This window comes from Pongo abelii, chromosome 8 (assembly GCF_028885655.2).
Source record: "Pongo abelii isolate AG06213 chromosome 8, NHGRI_mPonAbe1-v2.0_pri, whole genome shotgun sequence".
Classification (NCBI taxonomy): domain Eukaryota; kingdom Metazoa; phylum Chordata; class Mammalia; order Primates; family Hominidae; genus Pongo; species Pongo abelii.
Window position 1 is genome coordinate 129,117,931 of NC_071993.2, and position 17,969 is coordinate 129,135,899.

The 17,969-nt window shown below is 47.4% G+C and overlaps 1 protein-coding gene across 9 annotated transcripts in view; it reads left to right on the forward strand.

Moving 5' to 3' along the window:
• Positions 1-17,969, forward strand: part of TACC2 (transforming acidic coiled-coil containing protein 2) — a 229,954-nt gene that overhangs the window by 25,873 nt on the left and 186,112 nt on the right. For all 9 annotated transcript variants that reach the window (XM_054522968.2, XM_054522970.2, XM_054522977.2 and 6 more), the window contains exon 2: positions 2,127-2,239. In XM_054522968.2, coding sequence (XP_054378943.2) covers positions 2,127-2,239 — 113 coding nt within the window. The remainder of the gene's footprint in view (positions 1-2,126; positions 2,240-17,969) is intronic.

The window sequence follows — 17,969 nt, forward strand, 5'->3', positions numbered from 1 at the left end:
ACTATCCTCCTTGGGTGCCCTCTGTGTTCACACCCCCGCAGCCATGGGACTGGGGTCTGTCTCCCTAGACTGTGAGCAACGTGAGAGGAGGAATGGACCCTTATTTTTTTTCTCCTCCCTTTCCTTCCTCCCTCCCTCCCTCCCTCCCTCCCTTCCTTCCCTCCTACCCTCTCTCCCTCCCTCTCTCCCTCTTCCTTTCTTTTCCTTTCCCCTATTTGTTTCTGTTTCTGTTTTTGTAGAGATGGGTTTCACCATGTTGCCGAGGCTGGTCTTGAACTCCCAGGCTCAAGCAGTCTTCCCACCTCGGCTTCCCAAAGTGCTGGGATTGCAGGCATGAGCCACCACACCCGGCTGGCGAGGCAGTTTCTAATTCACACAATGGCATTGTCTGCTCCCAGGCCATGCATTTGGCCCAGAAGAATGCCACCTTCTGATTTTCACAAAGGTGCCCATGGGCTAGGGAATGTCTGTCGTACAGATTTGCACCATCTGCTAGATTTAAGCAAGGTAGAAAGAAATGAGGTCTTGTGCTATCTTCAAATGTGTGTTCCATGTAACGCGAGTTCTATAAGATGTTAAACTGTGGTACATAAACAGAGTCCTTTGGTCAAGAAATTCTGGCAAACTGAGTTAAAATTCAGTAAGTTACTCTGCTGTAGAACTCAGAATCTTTACTATGCTAATGTGCATTGTGAATTTCTAAAGGAGGCCTATATTATGTAGCACTTGTCAAAGGTGTTTGACCAGGGAGTACTTTGTTTTCCTCCAAGCTGATCTGGTGCAGCTCATCTGGATGAGAGGTGGACCGGGGAATGCACTCTCAGTTGCTAGTGACAGAAATTCAGCTTGTCCCCACCTGCTAAGGTGAAAAGGGCAATGCATGCGGCCTCATCATAGAGCTCCCGGATGGCTAGGGCAGAATGAGGCCTTGGCCCCAGCAGGGCTGCTCCCTCTGCCTGGCATCTCGGCTTTTCTCTGCCTGTCAGCTCTGCCATCTCTTTCTGGGGCGGCTTCTTCCACCACAGCTGGAAACAAGGCTGCAAGTGACTCCCCAACTCACCTTCTACAGAACCCCCCACCAGAACTGCCCTGGTTCTTCAGGGAATCCTGTAGAAGGTCCCGGCTTGACCTGAGTCTCATGTACACTCCAGTGGGCAGGGACATGGGGCACTATGACTGACATTTTCCATGAGAACCTCAGGCATGGAGGGTATGGGTGGAACTGTTCTTGAAAGAAGGCAGACCCCATCCCAGAACAAGGGGTGCATGTTGTTCGGCGTGGGGGCACAGGGTCACCGCTGGGGAAACAAAATGAAAGACAACCACTGCTTTGGGAAATACAGCTTGGGGCTTACAAAAGCCCTTTCCCTTCTTCTGATTTTTATATTATACTAAAATAGCATCATTTAAATGAGGTTTTTTTTTTTTATAATTTTAAATCTCATCTCTGTCCTGTGATTTAAAGTTTTGACTGAGCCTTATATTTTTGCATCCTGGTTTTAAAAATCAACTAGTCTGTAGGAATATGGTTTATAAAAACAACAACAACAAATCAACTAACTGATGGACAAGCTTATCCTGGAGTGAAAGAAAAGGTGACCAACTCTCCGAGTGGTTAGGATCCCAAGTGGTTGGGTCCGGATTTCTAAGGGTTCATGGTTTTCTTCTTCCAGTTAGTTTTTTTCCCTAGGTTTCCAGCTGAATTCTGGTATGTGAAGCCATCGGTGGTGGAGGGAGGAAAATGTGTTTTCATGTCAGAAGTGCCACAAACAAATTGGACACTTTCAAGTCTTAGTTTAAATGCTCCACTTCTCCTAGGGAACAAGTGACCCCAAAGTGTGGTAGGTGTCCCCAGTTTTGGTTTTTCTACTAAAGCATTCCTTTGGAACTGCTTGTTTGACTTTGTTTCTTCCCCACTGGATGACAGCAGCAGCCACTTTTGCTTTGCTCCCATATATCCTCAAGGCCTAGCTCAGTGCTGCACATAGTAGGTGTTTCGTTGGACGGCAGAGCAAGTAAACAACCTTACCTTGAATGCTGTGGTGGGTGCCCAGTTGATAAATGTTTTTGTGTCTTCAGAGACTCCTATCTGATTTCCTTTCCAATTTCTCTTTCTCCTGGCCCAGAGGACTTTATCAGCTCAGACTCCAAGGTCCGCGCAGCCACCCGGGAACAGTCAGAATATAAAAAGGAAGCAGCAGGACACGCCCGGAAGCCCTGACCAGAGAGACGCGTCCAGGTAGGAGGCCAGCTCTGGAGGACTGATGCAGCCCAAGGACTGCCCCGCTCATTGCCTGCTCCAGCATTAGCTTTGCCCCATTTGCTTTGGAAACTGGACCCTTAGACACATGATATCATCCTCAGTGGTGAGATGTTCCAAGCAGTGGTTCACAGACCTCTCTGTGACTGGCTAAGCCTGCATGATTGAAAAATTCATACTGATTGCCTGCCCAAAGATGAAATTAGTAATTATAGACTTCCATTCCAGCCACACTCCAGAGTATCTTCATTGTCAGAACTTAAAATGGAAAACATCAAGGGTTCCCAGGGGTTTATCAGTGTCTAATCCGTGGCTAAGTGGAGTCTGTATCTCAGTGTGGTGGCCATTGCGGGCACTGGACCATGAAACAGAGGACTGAGAACACAATTACCAAAGCCACCCAAGCCCTTTGTCCCAGGGAGGCTGGTGGATGAATCCCAGAAACCAACTGTGGCAGTGGGATGTGGCCAGTGCGGGGGTGGCCCATCAGTCACTTCCTTTTTTTTGAGATGGAGTCTCGTCCAGGTTGGAGTGCAGTGGCATGGTCTCGGCTCACTGCAACCTCTGCCTCCTGGGTTCAAGCGATTCTCCTGCTTCAGCCTTCCAAATAGCTGGGATTACAGGCTCCCGCCACCATGCCCAGCCATTTTTTGTATTTTTAGTAGAGACGGGATTTCACCATATTGGCCAGGCTGGTGTCTAACTCCTGACCTCAGGTGATCCACTCGCCTCAGCTTCCCAAAGTTCTGGGTTATAGGTGTGAGCCACCACGCCTGGCTGGTCACTGGCTCTTGTTATGAGCCACAGCCAGGCCCTAGGGCTCCCTGCCAGGGTTCTCTCCTGGGCCCCTCCCATGTTGGCCCCACACATAGTTTTAGGGGATGCAAGCAGTAGTCCAGCAGACTCGAGCACCTGGTGTCCAGCATGGACACAGGCCAGGCACGCTGGGGGCACTTAATAACCGCTTGTGGGTTCAACTCACAAACAGGCCGTGGATTTGGTCAGAAAAACCCTGAACAATTGGAGCCCAGCTCCCAGGAGTGTATCATGACAGGCCTTAAGGGAAACAAATGAACAGGAACTCTATGGAACAAAAATGCAAAATTGAAGGATAGGCCCCCATCATAGACAATGCAACTTTGGCTCACATGCTACTTCATACCTTTGCAAAGCCTTGAGACTCAAAGTGACTTTTTTTTTTTGCTTTGGGTAAGTCAGAGCAACCCCTGGTGGCAGGAATTTTCATGCCTGGGCCACGGAAGTGGGTGGCTTGGGCTATGTGGCTTTCCAGAGGAAGTACTTGGGGCATCTTGGCAGGAGTTTTGGATTTCTTTAGGGAAACGGCAATCAGATGGGGCAGAGTGTTTTTTGCTGAGGGAATCAGAATGATGCCTCAAACAGCACCTTTGATCTCTATCCTCTGCTGAAGATGGTGCTTCCTCTACTTCCCCAGACCCCCGTGTCTGTTGCATTTCCATGAACTTTTCATTAGGGTCACAGGACAAAGGTTTCAGTCTTTGGTTCTAATGAGACCTCTGACTTGGCTCTGGGTGACTATGAAATTAGTGAATGGATTTGTCTTTTCTGGAATCCCACACAAGGGAAGCCACTCTGGCTGAGGCCCAGGATCCAGCTCTTCTCTTTCCCTCTTGGTGAGGTCCTGGGTTCTCCTGAGGCCTGGGAATTGCTCGAGGCCTGTGTCACAGCTGGACTGAAGAGTAGCAGCAGTTCAAATGTCTTTTGTTGCTTGTTCCCCAGCTTTAGTCAATTATTATTTTGCCCTTGAGGAATTGCCTCTCGTTGGCATGCAAATTGAGCATAAAAGAGGTGCCCGTAATCTGAGCACTTTGGGAGGCCGAGGTGGGTGGATCACGAGGTCAGGAGATCCAGACCACCCTGGCCAACGTGGTGAAACCCCGTCTCTACTAAAAATACAAAAATTAGCCAGGCATGGTGGCATGTGCCTGTAGTCCCAGCTACCCAGGAGGCTGAGGCAGGAGAATCGCTTGAACTCAGGAGGTGGAGGTTGCAGTGAGCCGAGATCTCACCACTGCACTCCCGCCTGGGTGACAGAGTGAGACTATGCCTCAAAAAAAAAAAAAAAGTGCCTTCCAAGAACACACTCAAAAAAGCAGCTTCCTGTTCACAATTAAAAACATGATTCTCCTTCATAAATGTGTGTGTGTCTATAGTGCAGGGCCCTGTACTAACTCAGAAACCATCTATTGAGAAGGAACAGGCCCTCCTACTCTGCAAGGGCTGACAGTGAGTCCATCGCTCCTGACTGAGCAGGGCTCCTGTGTGCGGTTTCAGTGAGTCACCCGTTCTTGGCGTCACCAACAAGGATAAAGAGCATTTATTGTTCATTTTGCATATGGGTGCCAGACACTATGCCAAATGCTCTGTGTGTGCAATAGATCATTGCATTTTTTTTTAAACCTATTCGGTTCTGATCCTGAGTCCTTACTCTGCCAGGTTGGTGGGTATGCCAAGTGTATTAGTCCGTTTTCACACTGCTGATAAAGATATACCCAAGACTGGGCATTTTACAAAGAAAAGAGGCTTAATGAAGAACTCACAGTTCCACGTGGCTGGGGAAGCCTCACAATCATGGTGGAAGGCAAGGAGGAGCAAGTCACATCTTATGTGGATAGCAGCAGGTAAAGAGAAGAGAGCTTGTGCAGGGAAACTCCCGTTTTTAAAACCATCAGATCTCGTGAGACCCACTCACTATCACCAGAACAGCACGAGAAAGACCAGCCCCCATGATTCACTCACCCCCCACCAGGTCCCTCCCGTAACACGTGGGAATTCAAGATGAGATTTGGGTGGGGACACAGCCAAACCATATCACCCAGGGCAGCCATCCTTGGGACTTCTCTCTCCAGAGCCTGGTGCATTGAGACCATCATCCATTCCCTCCCCAACCCCAGCACCTTCCCTGTGATGCCAGTGACCACACTGCCCCTCAGGCTGAGGGACTATGCTGCTTCTCCACAACCGTAGGCAGGAGGAAATCTTTGGCGAGGCTTTGGGAGCCCATGACCGCTTCCTCGAGCACCCTCCCTGCTTATTCCCCTCTGAACCGGAGGACACGGTCTGGAAGTAGAGAGGGACTCCTAGAGGTTCCCCACTGTTCGGGGCCCTTTCTCTCCACTCTCAGGCGCACTGGCCTTGAGGCATCTATCCCTTGGCCTCATTGGACAACCAGCATTTTCTCTTCAAAGGATGTAAGTTTTTACAAAAGGTGGGAAGACGCATTGATCTCCAACTCTTTCTGTCTTCTACTTGGAAAAATCCAGAGGCGAAAAACACAGAAGGGCCTGCAGTGGCCACCTGCTGGGCATAGAGCGACGGAAGAATATAGGGAGAATGCATATGTGAATATTCCCAAAGATTGTCCCTCTGCCCAGGCATTATCTCCACTCTACAGATGAGGAAACTGAGGCTTGGAGCATGATGTAATCTACCTTAGAGGTAGAAAGTCCATTGTTTCTCCTCGAGGCTCTTCCCTCCCTCTGAATTATGCTAGAACATGGGGTTTACTCATCCTCAAAGTTCTTCAATAGGAAGAGTGGAGTCCCATCAGTTCAACTGTCTTGCTTTTCCAGTTGCCACTTGGTGGCGCTGTTGTAACTTAGCCCAGCATAGTTCAACCATCCAGAGTCTGGGAGTTGCCTCCCTGATGAACATCCATGCACAGGCCCCTGGGTTCTTGAGGGAGAATGATCCCAGCCTCCTAGGGTGAAGCTTAACCCCAGTAACATCTCTTTCTGCTCAGCAGTGTTCATGCCAGTACAGCTGATGTAGCAGTACAGCTGATTACCATTCTGGACTGGTCCCTGGTCCACCCTCCTTGGATATCGTCAACCAGGGACTGAGCAGCTTTTTCCTTTTAGATCCTTAAGACACAACTGATTTTATCATACAATCTTTTGCCAGATAATGGAGCTATTAATATTAGGTTGTACCAGAGGAAATTACCATTTAGGTAGGTCAAAAATTGTTGGTCATTGGCCATTTCCTGTGCTTCCATTTCCTGTGCTCCTTCTTCTGAAAAAGTCAAGGGCAGTGTTTCGAGATGATGGGCTTTTCTCAGGGAGTGAGAATCAGGCAGGGAGTGACCTTGAGTGATTCCTAGCTGAATTCCCGGCGCCTTTGGTTTCTGACCACAGTGCTTAGGCTCCCAGGCAATGGTAATTGACACAAGACCAAACAGATCTCCCAAACAAGGCTTTGTCAGGGGCTTATGTTTGAACACAAGGGAGATAGCGATGGAGCAGAGGTCTCCGGCTGGCCCCCCGAGGACAGGTCTTTTTGGTGTTTTAAGAAGGGTGGGCCGGGCATGGTGGCTCACGTCTGTAATCCCAGCACTTCGGGAGGCCGATGTGGGTGGACTGCCTGAGCTCAGGAGTTCGGGACCAGCCTGGGCAACACGGTGAAACCTCATCTCTACTAAAATGTAAAAAATTAGCTGGGTGTGGCGGCATGCATCTGTAGTCCCAGCTACTCCGGAGGCTGAGGCAGGAGAATTGCTTGATCCCAGGAGATGGAGGTTGCAGTGAGCTGAAATTGCACCACTGCACTCCAGCCTGGGTGACAGATCAAGACTCCGTCTCCAAAAAAAAAAAAAAAAAAGTAAAGAAGGGTGACATGAACAAGCATGAGGTATGGGAGTGTCGTTACATGTGTGGGGTAGAGCACGGAGTGCACAGGCACAGTGAAAAACGTGTTAGGGCATGTATTGCATGATCAAAAAATGGCAGCTATGCAGCCATAAAAAAGAACGAGATCATGTCCTTTGCAGGGACATAGATGGAGCTGGAGGTCATTATCCTTGGTAAACTAACACAGGAACAGAAAAGCACACACTGCATGTTCTCACTTATAAGTGGGAGCTAACTGATGAGAACACATGGACACATAGAGGAGAACAACAGATACTGGGGCCTATTGGAAGGAGGAGGCTGGGAGGGACAGGATCAGGAATGATAACTAATGGGTACTAGGCTTAATACCTGGGTGATGAAATAATCTGTACAACACACCCCCATGACACAAGTTCACCTATGTAACAAACCTGCACTTGTGCCCTTGAACGTAAAATAAAAGTTTATAAAACAAAACAAAACCCAAAAAATGGCAGATAAGCCCCACCTGGGTGGGAATTTTAGTATTATAATGAGCCAGTGGGTGAAGATGGGTCCTTCTGGACTTGTGCACATGCAGGCAATAGGGTTAACTTCCTTGAGTAAGATGACGGTGGAATGCTGCTAACCTTAGCTTCTTCAAGGTCTCTTGGTCAGCGGGGATGGCACCAGATGGGGTATGCAAGGTCTAGTAGAGTCCTGGTGGGGGCCAAGTCCCGTCCATACCCTGTCTCACTTTTGTCACTGAATGAAGGAGAGTGGAAACTCAACAGCCTGGAGTCTTAGCTGTTATCTGATGGTTCTCAAACTTGAGTGGGCACCAAGATCACCTGCAAGGCAGATTAAGACACAGATTTCTGGGCTTCACCTCTGGAGAGTCTGATGCAGCAGGTCTGTGGTGAGACCTGCGAAGGGGCATTTCTTTTTCTTTTTCTTTTTTTGAGACAGAGTTTTACTCGTGTCGCCCAGGCTGGAGTGTAATGGTGCGATCTCAGCTCACTGCAACCTCCGCCTCCCGGGTTCTAGCGATTCTCCTGCCTCAGCCTCCCAAGTAGCTGGGATTACAGGTGCCTGCCACCATGCCCGGCTAATTTTTGTATTTTCAGTAGAGACGGGGTTTCACCATGTTGGCCAGGCTGGTCTCGAACTCCTGACCTCAGGTGATCTGCCCACCTCGGCCTCCCAAAGTGCTGGCATTACAGGCATGAGCCACTGCGCCCAGCCAGGAAGGAGCGTTTCTAGCAGGTTCCCAGGTATTAGTGCTGCTGGTCCAGAGACCACACAATGAAGACTGCTGCATTCTGCCATGCGGCTGTGTGACCACCTCAGCCCAGTGCTGTTGGGGCTCAGAAGAAGCCTTCCCTGAGAGCTGGAGTGGACAAGGAGGGTCTCCTGGCAGGGGTGGAGGGAGCTTGAGTGAAAGGGGCAGGCTCTAGAGGCCATTCCAGGCAGGGGCAGAATTCCTGAACTGGACTTCTCTAGGGCTGAGCAGGAAGTGAGTGCAGACCGAGGTGGTGACGTTCACTGAAAACAAGGTATGAGGAGTGGCGCCATGTTGAGGAGAATCTGTCAGTCAGGTGAGGGGTTGAGATTTTATCCTGAAGGTAACAGGAAGCTAGGGAAATACTTTGTGGTTTGCTTGCTTTTAAACAAGGGCTGGGCCGGGCGCAGTGACTCACGCCTATAAACCCAGCACTTTGGGAGGCCAAGGCTGGTGGATCACGTGAGGTCAAGAGTTTGAGACCAGCCTGGTCAACCGGGTGAAACTCCATCTCTACTAAAAATACAAAAATTAGCCTGGCATGGTGGTGCACACCTGTAGTTTCAGCTACCAGAGAGGCTAAGGCAGCAGAATCCCTTGAACCCAGGAGGCAGATGTTGCAGTGAGGTGAGATCATGCCACTGCACTTCAGCTGGGCGACAAGAGTGAGACTCCGTCTCAAACATAAAATAAAAATAAAATAAAATAAAGTTAAATAAAATAAAATAAACAAGGGCTTATGCATGCCAGGAAAGTGTTCTGAAGATAAGGGTGGGGCACTGACTGGTGCACTAGAGGGGTGGAGGGTGCCGGCTGGAAGGGGCACTAGGGGATGTTCTTGTAGTAGAGGAATGGTGGCTGGAAGGAATTCCAAGGGAGAACCCACAGAACCCAGTGACTGCCTGGGTGTGGGCGGAAGAGGTGGAGTCAAAGAATGAGAAATAAAAGGAAAATCCTAAGCCCTCCATCCAGTTGAACAGACTCCCTCTTGGCCAAAGGGACCCTAAAGAAGCCTTAAAAACTAAGTTTGGCCAGGTGCGGTGGCTCACGCCTGTAATCCCAGCACTTTGAGAGGCCAAGGCGGGCAGATCACCTGAGGTCGGGAGTTTGAGACCAGCCTGACCAACATGGAGAAACCCTGTCTCTACTAAAAATAAAAATAAAAATAAAAATAAAATAAATTAGCCGGGCGTGGTGGTGGGCACCTGTAATCCCAGCTACTTGGGAGGCTGAGGCAGGAGAATCGCTTGAACCCGGGAGGTGGAGGTTGGGGTGAGCCAAGATCGATCCATTGCACTCCAGCCTGGGCAACAAGAGCGAAACTGCGTCTCAAAAAAATAAAACAAAAACTGAGTTTGGAGCCCTGACAGGATGGAGGTCAGACAGCCTTCCCATACCTGCTCCCTCGCTGGGTGATGTTAGACTTTCTTTCCTAAGGGTTCAACAGAAACAAGCGCACCAGCCCTTTCGAAAGACTTGCTCCACCACTGTTTTCAGCCAGATCCCCTTCCCTTTTTTGTGGTTTCGACACAACAACTGACCAGCATTCCTTCCACATAAGAGACCACCCGCCATGGAGTGGTTTGGCACCCTGAGTGCCTTCACACCCTCTGCGTCACCTTTTAATGTATAAAGCCTAATTTGAATGCATTTAAATGTTGTCTCACCCCAAAGCAAGCATGGGGTGTAACATGTCTGTTTGCTTACTATGCATGCACGCCCCTCTTCATGAATACTCATAGCTCCTCGTATAATCTGTTGAATGTGTCTACTTAGCCTGTTCAGCATACATTCCAGTCTCAAACTTCCCTACCTCAAGTGCCTGCTTCCGGCTTCTGCTGCAAAGTGCAGAGGTACTTCTGTCACTTCCTAGCCTGCGGGATGGATCCCAGCCTGCGGGCTGCAACCCTTTATCATTTATTTATTTATTTAGAGACAGAGTCTCACTCCGTCACCAGACAGGAGTGCAGTGGCGCGATCTTGGCTCACTGCAACCTCCGCCTCCCGGGTTCAAGAGGTTCTCCTGCCTCAGCCTCCTGAGTAGCTGGGACTACAGGTGCGCAGCACCATGCCCAGCTAATTTTTGTATTTTTGGTAGAGATGGGGTTTCACCATGTTGGCCAGAATGGTCTCGATCTCTTCACCTTGTGATTCACCTGCCTCGGCCTCCCAAAGTGCTGGGATTTACAGGCATTAGCCACCATGCCCGGCCAGCTGCAACTCTTTATAAGAAATAAGCTTTCCTCCCCAAATTTATGAACCTCATGATTCTTCAGTTGACAAGAAGATGCTAAGGTGCTGGACCAAGGACTCAAAAGAAAGATCAAACATTAAACACTGGGACATCTAAAGTGAGAGCTAGGCCATGCATGAGCCACTGCGCCCAGCCCCATCTGTGTGTGTGTTTTTTTTTTTTCTTTTTTTGAGACACAGTTTCATTTTTGGTGTCCATGATGGAGTGCAGTGGCGCGATCTCGGCTCACTGCAACCTCCACCTCCCGGGTTCAAGCCATTCTTCTGCCTCAGCCTCCTGAGTAGCTGGGATTACAGGTGCCTGCCACTACGCCCGGCTAATTATTATTATTATTATTTTTTAAATATTTTTAGTAGTTACAGGGTTTCACGATGTTGGTCAAGCTAGTCTCAAACTCCTGACCTTGTGATCCGCCTGCCTCGGCCTCCCAAAGTGTTGGGATTACAGGCGTGAGCCACCACGCCTGGCCTCCATCTGTGTTTTTAATAAGCACCCCAGGTGATTCTTCTGAGCAGGGAAATTTAAGGAATGGTGAGCTATTGCAGGACCACTTTATCAGAATTGCCTGGGCTATCAGTTAAAGTACCCATTTCCTGAACACCCTCCTGCCCCCTTGAAGAGTCTGAGCCAGTAGATTTGGGATGAGACCCCTAAATCTGTGTTTGTAATAAGAATCCCACAAGATTCTCATGAGAAAGCAAGTTTGGGAGACATTGACCAGGGTTTACCCCCAGGCCAATAAGGATAACTAACTTGTTTGCACTTTGGATAATTCGCATACAGACTCATGCCCCTTCTCCTGTTGTCTCCTCTTTTTTTTTCAACAAATATTTATTGGGCACCCATTGTGTGCCTGCTCCTGTGCTAGGTGGTGAGGATGCAGCTGGCAGCACGCACCATGGGGGCTCTGCTCCGGTGGATAAATACACTGTAGTTGAGGAGTTAGACATCGAGCGAGGAAACAAATAGAACAGAGACACTTTTGGGTGGTATGGAGGCTCTGAAAGGTGCCCAGCAGGGTGTCAAGCTAGAGAGTAACAGGGAAAGTGGCTACTTTAGATTAGACATGCCATTCTCAAAGTGGGGTTTCTGGCCCAGTGGTCTCAGCATCACCTGGGAATTTGTTAGAAATGCAAAACTTTGACCCCACTCCCACTCACTGAACTAGAAACTCAGGGTGGGGCCTAGTGATGTGTTTTAACAAGCCCAGGGATTCTGGCACTCCTAAGGTTTGAGAACCACTGGATTAGATGGCCAGAGAAGGAGGTGATATAGGAACTGAGTCTGGAATGACAAAAAGGAGGCAGACATGGAAGACCTAGGGGACCAGGCATTCCAGGTGGAAGGACAGGCCTTGCAAAGGGCTTAAGGAGGAAGAATTCCCTGCTTTAGAGGAACGGATGACCATTGAAGCAGTGAGAGATGGCGAGGTGGGCAGGGGCCTGATCAGCCAAGCCTGGACCCTGAAGGCCATGGTGAGGAACTTGGATTTCCTTCTGGTGCTGAGGATGCAAGCAAGACTGGGGTCAGGCGGTCAAAGAAGGGATCCAGGTAGAGCCCCAGGCAACGCCCCAAGCAAGATGTGGTACCTGGAACTAGGGCAGGGTTTCTCAAGCTCGTTTTTATTGCCACTGACTCCTGGCTGCCTGCGAGGAGCTTAGAGACATTTATTCCTCATTGCCCTTCCCTCTCCAAGAAGGTTCAATACCACAGGAATGCTGTATATGTTTCTGTGCTATGGCCTTTGAAGCCACAGACTATTGTAATATCTAAGGCTCTTTTCACCTCTCAAGAACCAATTTTCACCCCACCTAGGGATGGTCTTGGCCCATTGAGAGTGTGTGGACTGAGATGATACCAGTGAAGGTGGAGAAAATGTGAGCAGCTTTCCATATTTTGGATATATTGGAGCTAGAGATGCCAGGACTTGCTGATAGACTGGCTTTAGAAGGAAGGAGAAAAAGAGGCCAGGTGTGGTGGCTCATGCCTATAATCCCAGCACTTTGGGAGGCCAAGGTGGGCGGATCACCTGAGGTCAGGAGTTCGAGACCAGCCTGGCCAACATGGCGAAACCCCGTCTCTACTAAAAATACAGAAATTAGCCGGGCATGGTGGCACATGCCTGTAATCCCAGCTACTCGGGAGGCTGAGGCAGGAGAATCACTTGAACCCTGCAGGTGGAGGTTGCAGTGAGCCAAGATCATGTCACTGCACTCCAGCCTGGGCAACAGAGACTCCATCTCAAAAAAAAAAAAAAGGGCCAGGCACGGTGGCTTACGCCTGTAATCCCAACACTCTGGGAGGCCGAGGCAGGCAGATCATGAGGTCAGGAGATCGAGACCATCCTGGCTAACACGGTGAAACCCCGTCTCTACTAAAAATGCAAAAAAAATTAGCCGGGCATGGTGGCAGGTGCCTGTAGTCCCAGCTACTTGGGAGACTGAGGCAGGAGAATGGCGTGAACCCGGGAGGTGGAGCTTGCAGTGAGCCAAGATCGCGCTACTGCACTCCATCTCAAAAAGAAAAAAAAAGAAAAAAGGAGGGAGAAAAGAATCGAGGAAGATTCCTGAAGCTTTGGCTTGAGCAACGGGGCAGGTGGGACCATATGCTGAGATGTGAAAAGCACTAAGGTCAGGTGTGTCTGCCAAGTTCCACAGCCAGAGACCTGGGCTCCAGGAGGAAATCCTGGGGGTGCCAGGTGAAGCGGTCAGGACAAAGTGCCGCCCATCACAGACCCGGGCTTGTGCTGGGGGAATCCCAGGAGGGCCTGGCATCTTTGAGAGAAAAGCAGAGTTCTCCTTTCTGCTTCAGGGACAGCTCATTTCCTGCTCCATGCCCAGCTCCTTAGCACCCCAGCCTTTTTAGGGGGTCGATGTCTTAGTCCATTTAATCAACACGGGCCCACTACCCACTACAGGTCAAGCTCTGGGCTGGACCAGAGGTACAAAGATGAGCAAGATGTCCAGTCCAGTCTAGAGAAAGGCATGCAAACGAATAATTCTAGAACAAGGTGGGGTCTCTGGGAGCACAGGGGCAGGGAGAGAGGGGCTGGCTCTGCTGAGGAGAACCAGGAGAGGTCTCCAGGGGAGGTTTCTTGGGGCTGGGTCTTCAAAACTGAGTAGAAGTAGAGGATTACGGGGAAAAGACAGTCCCAGGCAGAGAACAGCTGTCCCTATTGTAGATCCACAGGAAACAGAATTTAAGAAGGACTAGACACATAGACTTTAGGACATTTCAGAGCCGCTTTTTTTTTTTTTTTTTTTTTGAGACAGAGTCCGGCTCTGTCGCCCAGGCTGGAGTGCAGTGGCACCATCTCTGCTCACTGCAAGCTCTGCCTCCCTGGGTTCACACCATTCTCTGCCTCAGCCTCCCAAGTAGCTAGGACTACAGGTGCCCGCCACCACGCCCAGCTAATTTTTTGTATTTTTTAGTAGAGACGGGGTTTTACTGTGTTAGCCAGGATGGTCTCAATCTCCTGACCTTGTGATCCACCCGCCTCGGCCTCCCAAAGTGCTGGGATTACAGGCGTGAGCCACCACACCTGGAGTTTCACTCTTGTTGCCCAGTCTGGAGTACAATGGCGCCATCTTGGCTAACCACAACCTCCGCCTCCCGCGTTCAAGTGATTCTGCCTCAGCCTCCTGAGTAGCTGGGATTACAGGCATTCGCCACCACGTCCGGCTAATTTTGTATTTTTTTTTTTTTTTTTTTAGTAGAGACAGGGTTTCTCCATGTTGGTCAGGCTGGTCTCGAACTCCTGACCTCAGGTGATCCACCTGCCTCGGCCTCCCAAAGTGCTGGGATTACAGGCGTGAGCTACTGTGCCCGGCCCAGAGCTTCTTTACATCTGGGAGATAGGAGGTGTAGCATAATATTAAGCTCAACCTCTTGGCTTTTTCAGAAGACAAACTCCTAGTTAGAACAAAAACATCTTTGGTGTGGATAGCAGCAGCTATGGGGAAGGGTTTAGAAAGATGGTTTGAAAAAATGAACTAAATGGGCTTTAAATGGAAGGCCAGGATGTTTCTTACTCCTCCGTTTCACTGTCATTTGTGGAATCGGTCTGCTGCAGGCTGGGCATTGGGCCTAAGGCTACACACATCACCTCACCCGGCAGCTCTGTGTGGATGGCTGTAGATGACCCAAGGGGGCCATATGAGGAAATCAGGGCTCAGAGAGGTTAAAGAACTTGTCCTAGGTCACACAGACAGAATGTGGCAGGGTGGGGACTAGAACCCAGGCTGGTTTGATCCACCTGAAACCCAGACTCGTAGCTGACTCTCACAGGTGTCTGAAGTATTTGTGTTCTGGTCTCCATAATTAGAAAGTGAACCTTGGTCAATCCTTAACATTTAATTTTCCTATAAACAGGGTCAGTTCTTAGCAGAAAAAAGAAAAATCTGAGCTGTGTTTTGAGCATCGGCCTGCACCAGCTCTTATGGACCGAGCCCTGTGTTTCCCAGGCGGCCTGCTCTGTTCCTTCCAAACTTGGGAGGACTCTTAAGATCAATTCCCAGGCTCCTGCCCAGCCAGGGTGTGTCCGGCAGAGCGGAGAGCAGCCTCCGCCCCTCCTTGTCCTGCTTCTGACTCATTATTTATCTTTGGCAGGAAGTAAACACAGAGAGGAGAGTGGGAGGGAGAGGAGGAGTGAGCTCCTGACTTTTGACACTGGCTGAAAAGGAAGATCATGTGCTGAATTAGGTGTGTGTCTGTTTTCTGCTCCTCTGGTTTCAACAGAGCATTTGAGGCTTTAAACAACAGGGGAAGAGGAGTATTTTTCCATTAGGAGATAATACCCATTTATTGTAGCAACTTGGAACATAGCGAAGAGCGCAGAGTGGAGAGGAAAAAATCACCAATGCTCCTACCATATGCAGACAATGGCTTTCAAAATAGTAGTGTTTTCCTCACACTCTTCTGTTTTTTTCTAGTTCCTTTCTTTATTGATTGTGATATAGCTATATTTTGTTAGGTGGTATCTTAAGTGTGCATATATATTATTAAAAACATGCAAATTATATATATTATACATATTATATATATATTATATAATACACACACACACACACACACACACACACACACACACACACACACACACACTCCTAAAGAAATGTGTGTGTGTGGCCAGTGCTGGGGTTACAAGAACTTCAGTGACTGAGCCAACTCTGATAGATCATTCTGCATCAATTGTTAATGGCTAACAAAAGTTACATAGGATATGCCCTCCATAGTTTACAACTCTATGAAGGGCTTTTAAAATCCAAACTCAGTGCTTCTCATGTATGACTGCTAGGTGTGTAAGAATGAAGCTTCCTAGGCCAGGCACAGTGGGTCATACCTATAATCCCAGCACTTTGGGAGGCTGAGGCAGGTGGATCACTTGAGGTCACGAGTTTGAGACCAGCCTGGCCAACATGGTGAAACCCTGTCTCTACTAAAAATACAAAAATTAGCCCAGCGCGGTGGTGTATGCCTGTGGTCCCAGCTACTTGGGAGGCTGAGGCAGAAGAATCGCTTGAACCCAGGAGGCAGAGGTTGGAGTGAGCTGAGATCATGCCACTGCACTCCAGCTTGGACGACAGAGCGAGACTCTGTCTCAAACAACAACAAAAAGTGTGTGTATGTGTGTGTGTATAATTTATATATATGTATATGCACTTTAAAAATAATTAATAGGCTATTTTCAGAACAGTTTTAGGTTACCGAAAAATTGTGTAGCTAGTACAAAAGAGTTCCCATGCACCCTTCCCTCCTCCATACAGTTTCCCCTATTATTAACACCTCACATTAATGTGGTATATTTGTTTCAACTAATGGGCCAATATTGATACATTATTATTAACTAAAGTCTATACAGTAAGTTCTCCCTCAGTGTCATTAATAGGTTCTTAGAAACTGCAATTTTAAGTGAAATGATGTATAATGAGACCAGTTATTTTCTCATCATTATACTGAAACTACATTGAACAAAACCACATTATTGGAGAGCCTACTCTATATCTATTTGCTCAAAGTTGCAGTTTCCAAGAACCACTGGACAACATTGAGGACTTACTGTCGTTTACATTAAAGTTCAGTTTGTGTTGTACATTCTGATGGATTTGACAAATGCATAAGGTCATGTATCCATCATTATGATATTAGTTTCACTGCCTTAAAAACTCCTTAGGCTCCACCCATTCCCCTCCCTCCATCCTCCCACATTCTTGGGAATCACTCTCTTTTTAATGTCTCCACAGTTTTGTTCTAATTCCTTTTTTATTGGTATCAGATACATACTGTGAGTTGTCTAAATTTGAGAACTTGATGAATGCTTATAGTCCTGTATAGATCTGGGTCATTTTCATCCTACCAGATTGTTCTCTCTTGTTCCTTCCCAGTCAATACCGCTGCCCAAGAGTAACAACTATTCTGATTTCTGTCACCATTGATTGGTTTTGACAGTTCTTGAACTCTATATAAATGGAAGCAAATAGTATGTATGCTTTGCTGTCTGACTTATTTTATACACGGATACTTGTTGATTTTTAAAATTATTTTTCATTGTGGTAAAAGGGCAGAACATAAAATTTACCATCCTAACCGTTTCTAAGTATACAGTTCAGTAGTATTAGGTATAATCATATTGTTGTTTGACCAGTGTCTCTGTAGTTTCTTAGGTGAGAAGCTGGCATCATCGATTTGAGACCTTATTAAAATATAGGCATTTTAGTGCTATAAATGTCACTCTGAGACCTGTTTTAACTGCGTCCCACAAATTTTGATATTTCTGTTTTCATTTTCATTCTGTTCAAATACTTTACAATTTCCTTCTTTCTTTCTTCTTTTACTCATGGACTATTCAGAAATGTGTTATTGTTTCCAAATAGTTGGGGATTTTCCAGATATCTTTCTGTTGTTGATTTCTAATTTAATTTCATTGTAGCCAGATAAGATACTTTGTATAATTTGAATCATCTCAAATTTATGCACAGAATATGGTCTCCCTTGTACTTGAAAAAAATGTTATTTTGCTGTTATTGGATGGTGTTAAAAAAGTGTTAATTCAGTCAAGTTGGCCACAGTGTTGTTCACGTCATCTGTATCCACACTGATTTTCTATCCACTTGTTCAATTATTGAGAGAGGGGTTTGGAAATACCAGACTATAATTGTGGATTTGTCCATTACTCCTTTCAGTTCTACCAGTTTTTGCTTCTTGTGTTTTGAAGCTCTGTTATTAGATAAAAATTTTTAGAATTTTTAATCTTTATTTTAGAATGTATAAAATTTTAGAATTTATATGGATAAATTGAATCCTTTATCATTATAACATTATCTTCTTTATGCCTGTAATATTTTTTGCTGCAAAATCTACTTTGTCTTAAATAATATAGACACAACAGCCTGATTAGTGTTTGCATAGTACATCTTCCCCTTCTTCCATTCTTTTACATTTAGCTTATTTGTGCTTTAAAAAAATTTAAGTACCTATATTGTAGGCAGCATAGAGTTGGATCTTGTTTTATTAATGCACTCTGAAAATCTATACCTTTTTTTTTTT